This window comes from Myotis brandtii, unplaced genomic scaffold (assembly GCF_000412655.1).
Source record: "Myotis brandtii unplaced genomic scaffold, ASM41265v1 scaffold493, whole genome shotgun sequence".
Taxonomy (NCBI): Eukaryota; Metazoa; Chordata; class Mammalia; order Chiroptera; family Vespertilionidae; genus Myotis; species Myotis brandtii.
This window is the reverse complement of record NW_005368827.1, coordinates 333,073-349,330: the sequence shown is the minus strand read 5'-3', so window position 1 is coordinate 349,330 and position 16,258 is coordinate 333,073. Positions and strand designations below refer to the sequence as shown.

The window sequence follows — 16,258 nt, the reverse complement described above, 5'->3', positions numbered from 1 at the left end:
AGGGAGGGAGGGAGGGAAAAGAAAAACTAAGACTTCACAAAAACCTTGGGTTATTCTCTCTTTCCAACAAGGGGCAATAATACATGAAGGTTCTTATTCCCTGCCCCCCCCCCTTCAATTTTATGCCTATGCCTATATTTTCCTTGGGAATGAATCTGAGCTATACTGTGAAATCCCATGCTACCTACTGCTCTTTTATGCTTCAACTAGCTTCAAGTTTGTTGATCATTAACTGTCACTGAAGTTCATGATTAGTCTTTTGGGATTAAAATACTGAAGATTGCTTGGTTTAGGACACAGAAATATGTTTGTGAGGAAGGTATTTGATTTACTACTGTCTTTCTTCCCATACTTATTATTTTTTTCTTTTGCCATCTCAGTTTTCATATCAGCAAATATAAAGCATGCTTTTTTTTTATTTTCAGGTCTAGATGTTGATGGAATATATCGAGTTAGTGGCAATCTGGCGACAATACAGAAACTAAGATTTATCGTCAACCAAGGTAAGTGATTTCTTCACTTCAGAGATTTTTTTAGTAGTTTCATCTCTACCAATATTTCTGATTCTGTGCTGTAGGCATTGTGAATGTATAATGATAAAAGTGTTGAAGAGAGAAAAAGAACGTTAAAAAAGTAAACAATTATTACCAGAGAAGCAAAAGATACTTTACATGAAATTAAATAGAATAGAGGGACCAACTAATAGTTTATGTGAAATATATAATGAGAGGGATATGGCAAACTAAAAATGGAGAAGAGGCCCAGCTGGTGTGGCTCAGTGGTTGAGCATTAACCTATGACCCAGGTTATGGTTCGATTCCCAGTCAGGACACATGCCCTGGTTACGGGCTTGATTCCTAGTAGGGGGCATGTAGGAAGCAGCCAATCAATGATGCCCTGTCATCATTGATGTTTCTATCTCTCTCTTCCTCTCTGAAATCAATAAAAATATATATTAAAATAATGGAGAAGAGAATAATAAAAGAATAAAAGCAAGAAAAAATAACCTAACATCTAAAAGTGTTACTGGCATATAACAGACACTTGATATATGTTGATTTAATAAATGAATGACTGAATGATAGAAAACATCAGAGTCAAAATCATAGATGTTAGAAAAATATATATCCATGAGTAAAAGGATTAAAAATTAGGAAATGCATATGCCCTTAAAGTATTACAAATGAAAGCAATAATGTGATATAATTACACAGCTATTACAATATCTAAAATCTGAAACACTGACAACTCCAAATGCTGGCAAGTATGGGAGCAACAAGAACTCACATTCACTGCTGGGGAAATACAAAATGGTACAGACACTTTGAAAGATAGTTTGGCAGTTTCTTATGAAAATAAACATACTGTATTATGTTTGCATGTGGTATGGATATTCTTACCATCAGACACAGCAATTGCACTCTTTGGTATTTACCCAAATGAGTACAATATGTCCACACAAAAACTTGCACACACATTTTTGAAGCAGCTTTATTTGTGATTGGTAAAATTTGAAAGCAACCAAGATGACCACCAATCCGTGAGTCGATAAACAAACCATGGCATATCCATATAATGGAATATTATTCAGTGATAAAAAGAAATAAGCTATCACACCATAAAAAGACTTGGAAGAACCGTAAATGCATAGTGCTAAGTGAAAGGAACTGGTCTGAAAAGGAGACGTACTAAGTTATCCCAACTGTATGACAATCTGGAAAAGGCAAAGTTATGCACAATAGCAGTTCAGAGGCTGCAGAAGACTGGGGTGTTGGAGTAGGGGAGAAGGGATGAATAGGTGAACACAGGGGCCTTGAAACTATTCTGTTTTCATATTGGAATGGTGAATACATTACATTGTGTTTGTCAATACCTATATAATGCTCAACACAAAGAGTAAAATTAACGTTAACTGTGGACTTAGGTTAATAATAAAGTATCAATATTGACTCATCAGTTGTAACAAATGTACCACACTAATGCAAGATGTTCATAATACAGAAAACCCGGATGTTTTCTGTATCAAGCTGCTGTATTACTTACTGTCTTTGCATACTCTCTTTCCTCTATGTTCAATATCCTCATGTTTTCTTTTCTACCCCACATACACAAGCTTCCTACCTAGTAAATTATTCCTTATTTTTTCAAGGCCAAATTATAAATAATTTCCTCCTGGGTTCCTATTTCACTGGGCAGTTGAATTTACTGTAGTACACACTCATGTAACTTCTAAAATTTCATTTCCTACAAGACCCAGAGATATAATGCCATCTTTTGGAGAAAATGTTATAAAATGTACGCAGTGATTATGTTTTACAAGCGCTAAAATCTGAAAGTCTTGGATTGAAAAAATAAGATATTGGTTGAAATATCTGCCTCTTACACAAATCTTAATACACCTAATAAGGTAAGACCTGACTCACCCTTGAGTCTTCCTCCATTAACCAGTAGTAGCCAAGGGTCTCCACAGAGGAAATTCTTAATTAATATTTATTGAATTACATGTGTGTGTTGCACATAGAAATTGTATTACTGAGAATCATTAAACTCTCCAGCAGTTCAACTCGGGTTGAATCACCCTTTTAAGTGTTGACTGCAGTGCTTTTGACCAGTGACCACATGACTCATTTCTGAGAATCTTCACAGCTCTCGCTTGCTCACTAATGTGCACCTTTGCCTTTCACAATTACTCTCCTTCTTGGGGGGAAAATTGAACTAGATTTTACCTCAGTTGCTCATATTGTCCCCATTAGACTGACCCAAAGCACCCCCTCTTTGGGTAAAAATTAGATAAAATAGCCCCGGCCTTATTTTCATTTCTGTTTATAACCAGCTAAAATTGCTTTTGCAATATATTTCAGACTGAAACCATATCCTGATTGGAATTCTAGACAGCTGGGCAACACATTTCTTCTACAAAGAAGAAATCTCAAAACAGAAGCCATGGTAGAAACAAACACTAGTTGCATTTCCTGCCTTAAAAAAAAATTATGCTCAGCAGTTTGAAAAGGCAAGAAAAAAAAATCTGCAGTGAACATATAAAATCTGTCCATCTTGTCTTTTGCAATCCAAACTTCAGCGTCCTTTGAGGCTGTGTAACTGCTCATGTTTCCATAAGAGTTGACAACATAAAGCTGGACAGAGGCCTGGGTTGGTATCTGGTAGCACAGAATTGTCAGTAAACTGTCTTCCTGGTTTATAGCACTGTCAGAATGCAACACACTCAACACAAATTATTTCACATTAGGACCTTTGATACTGGTGGTTGTGTCCAAGTTGTGTTGTGGAGTTTTTTGAATTAGATGATAAAAGAATTGCATATACCAGCCTCTCTCAAGTTTTGCCAATCAGATTATCCTTTGAATGAAATGTTTGGAGTGGACCCATAACCTTGGTACAAACAGCATACCTTCCCCTCCATCTGTATGCAACCTGGGCTCTGACAGCAGAGCTGACTTAGAAGAGAATCAGTGCTGGGATACAAAGAGGTGGATGTGTACATCATGGCCTCCCGTGTGTGTGTGTGTGTGTGTGTGTGTGTGTGTGTGTGTGTGTGTGTGTGTGAAATGAAGTGGCAATGTGGTGATAATTCCATAAAAAGCATAAAGCGATATGTGAATGCAATGCATTCTTTTCTGTATTCAGAGATGGAACATGAATAATTTTGGCATGCTCTCTTTGTTTTAACACCTTTCATCTCCTCCATGTTCATAGTCCACAATGTTTCCTTTTTAGAAGGTCTAAATATACATGTTTAAAATGAACAGGCCTTATCTACCATTAGGCCAGACAAATGAAAACTGGTTTGGGGGATTTTCAAGAACAGTTCAGTTGCAATTTATGTATTTCACTAACTTTCTTGAATGCTATAATCATCAGCAATTCTAAATTCACCAGTTGAATGATTCAATTTGTTTTGGTTTTCTGTTTGACTCACTAAATCGGTAGGGATTGTATACCCTTATTATACTTCCAGATCAGATGGCATACAAGTTAAATTCAAAGTGATCACTTTTAAAAAGCATTTCCTAATTTTAACTGGTAATGGTGGTAATAATAGTTATTGTAAAAGTAGCTAATATTTTTCATAATTTATTATGTGGCAGGCACTGTACCAAGTGCTTTATGTATACAATTTAATTGAATCCTTTCTACCATCCCATAGAATAGGTACTATGATTGTTCCCATTTTAAAGATGCGGAAACTGAGGTTCAGTAGTGTTAAATAACATCCTAAGATCATACAGCAAGTGAGGGAGCCAGATCCCACGTCTCTGACTCAGAGCCTATGCTGAAGACCACTGCCATCATTCAGCATTTTTCCTTCCTTAGCTATTGATTACTGCCTTCTAAAAGTAGAGCTCGGTCTTTCTGTGCTACACACATTTATAAGTGACTTCCTGTTTACACCTACTTTCTGGCTAGTGAGTGACAAGTGCTGTCATAAGAGTTTGGCTAAAACTGTTCACGAAAGAGAGATGCTAGGGAAAGACCAAGCATTGTTATGAATAAGCCTGGCACTGCTGTTCTCTGATGGAGCTTTATAAAGCCATCTACCTTTGGACCAAGAAACTGCTTTAACACGATATTCTGTTGCAGCCTTCAGAAAAGGCATCAGGATTCTCAATTTACGGGGCTGTCATTGCATTAGCGAGCAGTGCTCTACCCTGTTTGGTGTATTTGGTGACAGCCGTCAGTGACATTCTGCTGATGCAACTCTCTCGCTCTGTGAGGGCATCCCCAAAGAACTCTTGTCCAGGACCTTAGATGTCAGCTTGTCATCAGCCTGTGACACTGAGTTGATTCTTCAGAATGATCTGTGACCTGATGCTTTTCTGCGTGAGGGTACAAGGACGGGCTTCAACATGAAGGATGCCTTGTAGCTGCCCTGAGAACTTTTGTTAGTGGGTCTTGGAAATCCCACCTGGCTGAATTCCCCTCCTCCTCACATCAACACTCTGGTTCGAGCTGCACATCTAGGCTTTTCCCCCCAACTCTAAATTCAGTTCGGACTCTCTGTGGTATTACTTAAACATTCTCTTTCACCTTGTAAAACGGGGAGAAGATAAACCAGCATCCTTTTCAGAAAACATTAGCTATGAAGCTCCTCAGGCCCATGAGCCAATGGGAGAACCATGAGGCAGGCATGAAGGGCAGACCGGGAATTTTCTAGACGGGAGGTGCCTAGTAAATAGTAATAAATATTCCCTCTAATCATTTCTCAGAAGGGGAGAAATTGCTTCTTATCAGGATTGTAGACATGTTTTCCATATATTAAAAAAAAGAAGATTCTAGGGACACTCTCCTCTACTTTTCACACCAGGAGGAACAAAACATCTAAATGTCATAGATCTCTCTACATGGCCAAGAATCTTAATTGGGTGTGTGGGTGTGTGTATGTGTGTATGTGCATATGATTGTGTGTGTTTTCAATGGAAGAGGGTTTTTTTTCCATTAATTTTCAGTCTTGCACTTTGCATATTTTTAATTCACCCAGATCTTATTGGCATACTAATCCACATTAAATATTGGTTTAAAGAGATGAATTTGCTTATTTTGGACATGCTAAGAATAAGTTGCATTAAAAACAAACTATTATAGAAACAACTTTGTATTAACAACTATATCTAAACTACTTTTATTTAGATTTATGCCACAAAGCAAAGCATTAACTTTTGTAGCTATCCCTATGCTTTTCATATTATTGAAAATTGAATAAAGAGAAAAGAAAAAATGTGAACAATTGGCAGTTTCATCATGAAATAAGTGAGTGGATGAAAGATAAAAATTTATTTATAAAGATTTGGAAAAGGATTTCAAAACTTCTAGTTCTGTTCTTATAAAATAGCCCTCGTATCAAGTCCAGTCATTTTTCCATTAAATGTGTTCAGATAGCCCTCTTATTATTTTAAAACGAGGTGTTTCCTTAAGCCTACTTCAATCTCACCATCAACCACAGCAGCAACAAAACAAACTGTATTTCCTCTTTATCCCATTCTGAGGGACGGTTTTTTGGTAAGTCAAATCATGGGTATTGCACCTTTCTGGCTGCCATGTGACGAGATTATCTTTTAACAATGATTTATTTTTCCCATTAAAGCTAAAAAGATCACTTGATAATAAAAGAACCAGACTTTAACATCATTCTGGGCTTTGGAAACTTTCTTAGACCTCATTTTTCAGCTACATCAAGTCAGGGAGCTCAAATACTACTGATGGCAAAACTTGTATGCTTTCTAGCTTCTTAAGGAAATGTATTGTCATTAGTAAATAATGCTGAACACAGAGCTCAAACAAATAAGCTTTTCACATTCATACATATTTATATAGTTTTTTTAGTTTCTACTTAATATTCTAATAACAACTTCGTGAATATTTCTAGTCTCCAGAGTACACAAATTCTGGCTGCTTATTTAAACCAAAATTATAACATGTTTATTATAAATTGTATTTTGTAATTTATTACATACCAAGCAATAGGCCTGACCTAATGCTGTGGTGAACAATTAAAGGCAGAGACCATCTAGTGGGAAGAAAGCACAGGGTAAGAATCAATGGAACTGCCTCTTTATCTCAATTCTGACCTATTTGTGATTCTAATAGAAACTATTTTAACAACCCCTTTGAATTGCAGACTCTTCATTTCCAAAATGGGAATGATAATGAAAATGTGAGAACTTTAAAAATTCTGAGTCAACCCAGTGATTTTAATTAATATTTAGTAAAATTAGATCAGTATTACTTACTTTTCTCAATATAAACATGATACTTAATATTAATAATCAAATATGGTTTCTGACTTCCACATGACTGAATTTTCTTTGATGATATTAAGATTCTTTTTTAGGATGAAAAACCAACTACAGGAAAACTTTGGAGACTCTCTGTTATCCAGTGATTCATCTCATTACTAGCCAAACACATAGGACTTCTGGATTCCTGGCCCCAAAAAAGAAATTTAGTTTTATGTTGTCAATAGGCTTTTTGGGGATTCCATATTCCAAAAGAATAGCCCCATGATCATTGAAGAGAGCGAATGAAAGCCACGGAAATTTTAAGCCCTAATTAGTTGTGGCTTTTCCGTGTAGATTTGGCCAGAAGTTAAATAAGCCAGAGTTTTGCAATTGATTGATTTTTATAACTTTCCTTGGGGATTGACAGTTGAAGGAAAGTTATAAAAATCCATCATCATCATCCATCAGAATTAATGAGTAGTTACTAAAAATTGTGGGATAACACACCAAACTTACTTCTGCTCTATGTTCTATACAGCACTGGCTCCCAACCCCGACTACATTTCAGAATTGTATTGGTTATCTACTGCTGCATAACAATGTAATCATTGACTTAAATGACTATAGAGACACACTTATTATCTCCCAGTTTTTCTGGGTCAGAAGTCTAGGAACGGATTGGCTGAATCCTCTATAAGGCTTCAATCGAGGTGTTGGTCAAGGGTGGGTTCTCATCTGGAAGCTCGACGGGGGGCATGCTCACATGATTGTTGACAGGATTTAGTTCCTTGTGGGTTGTTGAACTTAAGGGCTCCACATTACTAGCTATTGGCTAAAGGCCTTGTGGACTTCTTCATAGGCTCTCACAGCATGCCAACTGGCTTCATCAAGACCGCAAGGATAAGAAACTAGTAGCTAAAGCAGAAGTTATCATCTTGTGTAAGATAATCATGAAGGCTGTAACCCATCATCTTTGGTGCATTCTGATGGTTAGAAGCAAGTCTCAGTTCCTTCCCATTCCCAAGGGAAGGAGATTACACAAAGCATAAACCCAAGGAGGAGGGAATAATAGAGGTCATCTTAAAGTCTGTCTGCCACAAGAATTAAGTGGTGGAACTTTTCAAAAATAAAGATTTTTGGGGGGGGAAAGGGATTTTGGAGCCTAGTCATAGAAACTCTGATGTAAGAAGTCTGGGGTTGGAACTATAAGCATGCATTTTAAAAGAAAAACTCCCTAGTTGAGTCACATGCACAGCCAGGTTTGGGAAGCCCTGAATAATAACCAGCTAGTTTTATTCTGGCTATCTAGTGGACACATGACTGACAAGCCATGAGACATATGAAATCTTTGTTTGATGAAAGCAGAAATAGATTATGAACCTTTGTTATTAACCAGTTTTCTAGTGATGCAAGGTTTTTTTGGTGTGTTTTTTGTTTGTTTGTTTGTTTTTTACTATTGATTAATTAGTAATGTTCCCTAATTTTTATAAACTCGAAGTCATGATTTGGTGTATAAGTAAAAATGCCATGGATGTAACATGTATCATTAGTATGATTAAAATTACATATTTTTCAAAGCTGCAATCCTTTTTCAATGTTGTAGATTCTGGAATAAATGAAAAGGAAAGATGTTTTGCCTAAGGATTTCCTAGCAAAACTAAGAAGTAAATTATGTTTTAAAATGTAACAGAGTAATACTGATGTTAATGATAGCTAGCATTTAATTGAGAATCTACTACATGGCAGGTATGCAACTTTAGGATTATCTCTAACCCTCATGAAAGTTTGCAAGTTAGATACACTTTATTATTCACATTATTCACACAAGAAAACCATGGCTCAGAAAGATTAAGTAACTTTTCTGAGACCACAAAATTAATATGTTCTGAAGCCAGACAGTGAACTCATTTTAAATTTACTCTAAAGAATATATTGCTGGTTGCTGGATTCAATTTACCATGAGGGAGGGGGTAGAGAGACATTTTCTTCTTTAACATCAAAGAATCAAAGGCACTTATTCTCCTTATAATACTATACTATAATACTATAATACCAGTCTGTGTGACTCTTTTATAAGAGAAAACCTCATTTAAAAATGTCCTTTTAGTAAATAACCCCTAACTGCCCGTGACTTCATCAAAAAATAAAAAGTTTGGTACCCCTTTTTATCCCCAACATAGGAAAGTGCCCAATACTCTGTGTGAACTAAATAAAGATTTTTCTCTTACAAAATAAAAGAAGATAAACTTCTAATAGCTAATAGTCTCCTTGGTAGATTGTGTTAGGTGCCATTTCTCGGTGTCTCACTAAAAAATGTCAGGCTATAACATTATAAACATCACATTTTGTTTCAGACTCATAAATTACCACTTGATTTTAGTTTGAAGAATCATGGGACAGAGATGAAGAGTAGAGAATCCTGGATCCCCATTCTCTGCTTCTATAAGACAAAGCTTGAGGGGAGATGACTTTCTGCTACTCAACAAAGTCTGGTATTAGCAATGGACATGTCGGCCATGATATTGGGAGGAGTGGCATAACCTGGCTTGCCATCTTGGCTCTCCAAATGTTGGGAATGACTAGGTAGAGAGAAAAGCAAAATTGGATAAATAGTTACAAAACTATATTGCTCTTATTAGCCCATGCCTTGAATTTTGAAAGAAGTATGCTTTTGTTTGTTTATGCATAGGAAGTCCCTGTTGCTGGTAATTACAGCTCTAGTGACTCACATATATTTATATAGCACCTCGTTTTCAAAATGTTCCATGCAGTTTCAAAGCATTTCCTAACAAAAGTGTGCTACGGAAAAAAAATGTATTCTCATTACCTCAAAGCTGCTTCTCAAAAGAAAAAGCAATAATAGTGCCAGGTCAGGAAGGAATTTTTCAAGTTCCCATGCATACCCTAAAAGTAAATGTCCAAGGTTTACAAATATAGGGGCTGAAGCAATGCTCAAATGAAAATCTGAATGGCTTTGCCTCACACAAACTTTAAAACCCATTTTATTTTATTCCTTCACATTCATGGGCCCACTAGAGAAGGAGTGGCCGGTATCCGGTATCCCTATCAGCTCTCCTCCCCTCTGAAGGTCCCAGCACATCAGGAACTATATGGAACTGAGGGGTGAGCTCCATAAAATAAGCTTTTATGTCATTCATTCATTGACAGACACCTGAAAAGCTCATACTGTGTGCCAGGTGACATGCAGGATGTTGGAAATACAGCAGCGAATACAACAAATGACATTCTCATTGATGTAGCGCTTATATGTCCATGGCTATTCCAATCCAACAACCCAGAGAACTGGTGACTTAGTAAATGTAAATTAGTGAGAAAATACCAGGATCTGCAGTCCCACAGGTTTTTCTTTCTACCTCTCTGATCTCAGCACCTACCTCTCTCTTGCATCTCATTATTTTTCAACCACCCTGACTAACTTACTTTATCAGGCACATCAAGCTCATTGCCTCCCAGGCTCTGGCTTTTGCTCCTGTCTACCTGAAATGTGCTTCCTTCAGACCCTCACAAGACTCACTCTTCTCAACATGCAAGTCACTTTAGCAAAGCTTTCCTTGACTAACACAGCTGAAACCTACCCACCCTACCTAGCCAGCCACTCTCCATCCCAGTATCTTCTTTTCTTGTCTCAGAACACATGCTACCTGAAACTGCCTTGCTTCTTTATTTGTTGTTCCAGTGCCTGCCTCCCTCCCTACATTGGAGCCTCCATATGAGCAAGACTTTGCTTGTTTTGTTCACCTAAAAATCTTCTGTTCCTTTTGCACATAATAGCCTTCAAATAAATATTTGTTGAAATATGAATGAATTTAATAAGTGAATTAATAAATAATGTTAGGCCCTGATCAAATGTAATCTTTAGCTTTTAGGACCAGAAAGAAATATAGCCCCAAGAAAGAAAATCTTTAGACTTTGAGAGTCTTTGTCCAGCCAGTCCAGTGAACCATATACCTTTCCCACCTCCACCTCCACCACCACCTGAGGTCTCTATCTGACTGTGTAACATGGACCACATAGGGAAGACTTGGCAAAAAGAGGAGGCAGGTGTCAAGCTGGAAGATCAGAGCCAGCCCTAACGTTCTGATCCATTAGTTAAGAAAGATGGCCCAAGCAATGGATGACTCCCAACCCAGGTGGTAGTAAGACCACAGTCAGGACTGTCGCCTGCTTCTGTGAATTTCCAGAATGTGATCTCTCTCAGTAACATTGCTTACTGCCAAGGCCTTGCCAGCTCCATTTCAATCTGCCAAAGGACACCCCAGCTCAAATTGCAAGTGACTTACCTGGTCTTGCCATGGCTTAAATGTAATACAAACTGCAGAGTATGAGATGAATCAAGAGAAGAGGAAAATTAGTTTAAAGAATACAATAAGGGTTTAATTTTCCTAAGGAAAACTTCAAATGGGGAGTTAGTCAACCAAAAATATTTGTTGAAAAGCTTCTATGAGTCAGGCTCTTTCTATGTACAGGGGAATCAGGATGTGATGAAGTGCTCATTTTAGTGTCAAGAGATAGATAATAAGCAAGTAAACAAAATGCTTACAGGTCATGTAAAAATCAAGGACATCATAGCATGATAGAGATGGGGATGAGAGGGACGGTCCTTAGATTGGATGATCTGAGGAGTCTCTTTGAATAGGAGCCATTTGAGTAGAGACCTGTCCTGATAGGAAGGAGATGTGAGGTGAATGCAGAGCAGGCAGCGGGAAACTGGTCCCAGGAAAAGAAGGCCTGTGTGAGATGAGGAGGTCAGACGTGGGCAAAGCCAGCCCAGCAAGGCCCTTGTGAATCAAGATAAGAAATTTGTCTTTCATTCTAAGTCACTGTGGTGGAAGGGGATGGTAATCAGGAAATCATCTGATATTATTTTTTTAATCTTTCTGGTTTTTATGAGAATAATAAATTGTAGAAGCCAAGAGTAGAAATAGGGGAAGAGTTAGGAGGTTGTTACAGTAGTTCAGTCAAAATATAATAATGGTGACTGATTTATATGAGATAAACTCCATATTCCAATTTGTCTAATTATCCATGTGCTTTTTGAATCATTTTCTTCAGGCAATCAGGTGTAATGGTAACACTGGCCCAAAGTTAGAAAATCTGGGTCAGTTTCCATGTCATCTCTTAGTAACTGTGTTGTCTTGCCTGAGTCACATAACCTTCCCAGGGCAATTTTCTTTAAAGTAAGACTGTCTGTTCTCTTGGGATGAGTTAATCACATGAAATGATGAACCTATTACATTAGACAATGCTACACTGTGTAGAACTGGAAGTTATATTGAAATGAGTCCCTCACAATCACCTGAATGGACACATTTATTATAATATAATGAGGTATATGGCCTTCTACTATAAAAAATACTTTATAAAGAGCTAATCTCATGTCCTCCTTGAATTATTTAAACATAACTCCAATTTTTAAATCCTATACTGTCCATTTCAGCTACTCAATACACAATAATCTTATATTGTATATGTTGTCATATATCATTAGCAAAAATTATGTGGATATTTTATCTCCTCAACATGCTGAACACTTAAGAACAGAGCTCATATCTTAAGTCTGTTTGTCCCACTGCACCTGGAATAGTATCTTGTACTTGGTAGAATCTCTACACATTTTAATCAATTTCTGGATTAGGCCCAGGTTTGGGCCATTTCTTTCAAAAGAAGATGAGGCATTTTGCACATGCTAGGTAGAGATCAGCCTCAAAATGGGCTGTTTCACTGTCATTGCTGAACTCCATTTCAGACACAATGGCAAGAGATGCATAAAATGTTAAGATTAGGTACTGCTGATTTTTATTATCTCATTTTTTTCCAAATAGCTTCCTAATTTCCTAAAATGAACACATATTTCTTTTGAAATAAGAAAAGAGATACATTTTGTTTAAAAGACTTAGAGAAATCTTCTTTAAGAGAATGGCATTTACTCCTTAGAACAGTGATGGCGACCCTTTTGAGCTCGGCGGGTCAGCATTTTGAAAAACCCTAACTTAACTCTGGTGCCGTGTCACATATAGAATTTTTTTGATATTTGCAACCATAGTAAAACAAAGATTTATATTTTTGATATTTATTTTATATATTTAAATGCCATTTAACAAAGAAAAATCAACCAAAAAAAATGAGTTTGCGTGTCACCTCTGACACGCGTCACAGGTTCGCCATCACTGCCTTAGAATATGTCAAAAGCATGTCAGCACTTGAATTCTCTAAAGCACTTTTAAATGCTGTCTTACCGGATCTTTTTAAGAAAGCTGTCCACTTCACAGATGAACAGAATTCCCTATGAGGTTAAGTGAATTGCTGGAAGTGGCATTTGTCCATTTAGCTGGTAATTGAGAAGACTGTGTATGTCATAGTAATCTATAGACATATGGGATTTGAAGCCTAGCTCTGGTCATCTAACGCCTGGTTTCCATTATGGAGGCTCTCTGGCCCAGCAGGGTGTCCAATAGTCTACTGACCATATGTCTGTGAGAGTCTAAAAGGCCCATTGGAATAATTTTGCTTAAATAACAGCCTTTCTTGTTGATTCTCCATCTCTTCACTTTTTACATTGCTTCAGATTGTCTTTTTATGGCCTCCTCACCCCCTTTTACATTTCTCTTTAGTAAGTGCTCTGCTCTCCATTCCTGCTAATCTGTTCCTTTCATATTCTGGCAACCATAGTGGATGCACTCTTCTTTCTGTGCTCAAGATGTTGGGATTCAATGTCCCATTAGCCATAGGGGCTGGAATATGTCTATATATTATTATTTGATTGGTTCCAATAGAGGGAACAACATATCTCTTTTTCTGAGCAAGAAACACACCACCGTTGGTTTTGCTAACTGATAAACTCACCTTCTTACAACAAATCTCATGATTCCTGAAATAAATCTCAATAGGAATTAGCTGCTTTTCCAATGTGTTCCCATAATATTTTGTGCCTGCATTTCAGCACTAGTTTTTGTCTATTTCATATCACATCTCTTACTCTTTCCTTGACTGTTAGATGTTGAAGGACAAGATGTATTTCATAGTTACCTCTGGATTCCCCATTATGCCCATCATGTGCCAAGGTCCTCAATAAAGTAGTTCCTGCCCGAACTTCTTATTTATGTTTGTCAAATACTCAGCCAGGAGAAGTGTATGCCTTGGCATTAACATTACAATTTTATCCCCAGAGATCTACCTGACTTGAAACTAGAGGTCAATCATCAACCAAAAGATAGAGGGGACAAGGGTGACTTTGGGGCCTTCAGGTCAACCTGACCTCATTCCTGATACCTACAAGATACTGAGTCTTAATGAACCCCAATTGTCCCTATTTATACCTAAAGCATACATCTTCTTGATTCTTTCTCTACCTCTCCCTTTTCCCTTAGTCTCTACTAAATTTTATCATCCTCATCTCCCAAGAGTCCGCTCAGATTTTCCAAGGAGACAATGTGTTAATTTGAATAAACTAGTTCAGGCTCTCTACTACTCCTTGGAAGCATAGATGAGGGGCCTCTGGTAATCAGGCCAATGTTGAGGCTATCGACTTACCACGTGTGGCATTTTCAACAAGTAATGTTGACTAACCTCATATCACACATTACTTAGACAACTATCAAGCTAGCCTTGCCAGAAATTTCCTTTTTATGACTCAACATGTTTACTCTTACTTCTGAATTAACATAAGCCCTCCTGAATCCTAAAGCCAGGTGTAATTTCTGAGATCACTGGCCTCACTACTGATCCAGTTTCCTACGAATTCTTCCTGATGAAATTTTTAAAAGATACGAAGTACAACTAAATCACAAAAGGCCATATAAAGAGCCATTTAAAGAACCTTAATAGTGAAGTATACTAGCTAAATAAATAAATTCAAATCTCCAAATTGCAAAAAAATGGAAATTCAAAAATGGAAAAAATACTTCTAGATATTTTTATATCCATTTCCTAAATTATACCACCTGGTGTGTCTATAAAAGAGATAATATTCAGGTAATTTTCATCTCACTAGGATAAGAAAAGAAAATGTTAACTATAATGCAGCTTCCTTACCTAAAAGTCTGTAACTGGTATTAATGAACTTTTAAAATGCTAATTTTAATGCTTACCCTAACAGAAAGATGCCTTAAAGCAAAGCCTCTCATTTCTTATCTGCTAAAAGCAATGTGTTTGCCTTCCCTACAAAATAAAATGGTTGAATTAGAATTTTTGAAGGTTTAAAGTTTCAAGGACTTCTCTTGTTCACTGTTATTCTTCTAGAGAAAGGGAATTTCTAAAAATCACATCTTTTAATGGTCCCTCTTCTTGAGAATGGAAATGCTCCCAAATATGTTCCACTGTAGGAAAATCAAAAATAACATGTAAACTACAAATATGTTAGCCAATTGAGAATATTTATTAACTAAATAATTTAATAATAAAGAAAATGCCTACTTGATTAATTGTTACAGAGTAAAAATTACAATAAAACTGTCTTGATCAGTGCTTTGCAGAAGCACCATTACTGTCTGTGCAGTTGTTTAACAAGGATTTAATTGGAAAGATAAGTGAATGCACATTTAAAAGTATTGTTAATTTGCTTTATAATCACCCCATTCTTCACAGTATTGACAGCACAAGGCACAAACCCTTTTCTGTTTTACAAGTATTATTTTCCATATGTGCACAATAAATTCTGAAGCAGTAATTGGAAATTTTATGGGTTTCAACATACCTAGTGTAGTGGGTTTAGAGGTACATTCTTCCTTTATAAGAGGTAACCCAGTGCTAGTTGTAAAGGAGTAGCAAGTCAGATTTATATATTCCCTCCCCCCCGCCATTTATTACAGATCATCATCATATTTTGTCCACTTCCAGAAAAAGTTGCATCTTTTATACTTTATTTCTAATAAAATCAAGAATGAGAGGAGGAAAATATGTCTGGATTATTTTCAATCTGTGACTATGTTATTTTGTTAAAAATAAACATAAACGGTGGAAGTTCTAACCAAGGATGATTTTTTAGGCGATATGGCCATACCAAAACACCTTTTTCTAAAATAGTTGCTTGAATCTATTAAGGGATTCAAGAAAAGGAGCAAAGAGAATCTTCCATTCCAGATATCTACTGGTATAGCCATGAACACAGGCACTCCCCTCACACTCACACACTCCCTAGAGCAGCGGTTCTCAACCTGTGGGTCGCAACCCCTTTGGGGGTCGAATGACCCTTTCACAGGGGTCGCCTAAGACCATCGGAAAACACATATATAATTACATATTGTTTTTGTGATTAATCACTATGCTTTAATTATGTTCAATTTGTAACAATAAAAATACATCCTGCATATCAGATATTTACATTATGATTCATAACAGTAGCAAAATAACAGTTATGAAGTAGTAACGAAAATAATTTTATGGTTGGGGGTCACCACAACATGAGGAACTGTATTAAAGGGTCGCGGCATTAGGAAGATTGAGAATCACTTCCCTAGAGTTTGAAATCACCTGATCAAAATCCAATCAGTGTGTTTTTCAAAGTA

At 36.8% G+C, this 16,258-nt stretch overlaps 1 protein-coding gene across 1 annotated transcript in view; it reads left to right on the top strand.

The window, feature by feature from the left end:
- ARHGAP15 (Rho GTPase activating protein 15) overlaps positions 1 to 16,258 on the top strand; it is a 665,580-nt gene that overhangs the window by 454,571 nt on the left and 194,751 nt on the right. Inside the window, exon 10 of the mRNA XM_014548044.1 lies at positions 426 to 503. Within this exon, the coding sequence (XP_014403530.1) occupies positions 426 to 503 (78 nt within the window). The remainder of the gene's footprint in view (positions 1 to 425; positions 504 to 16,258) is intronic.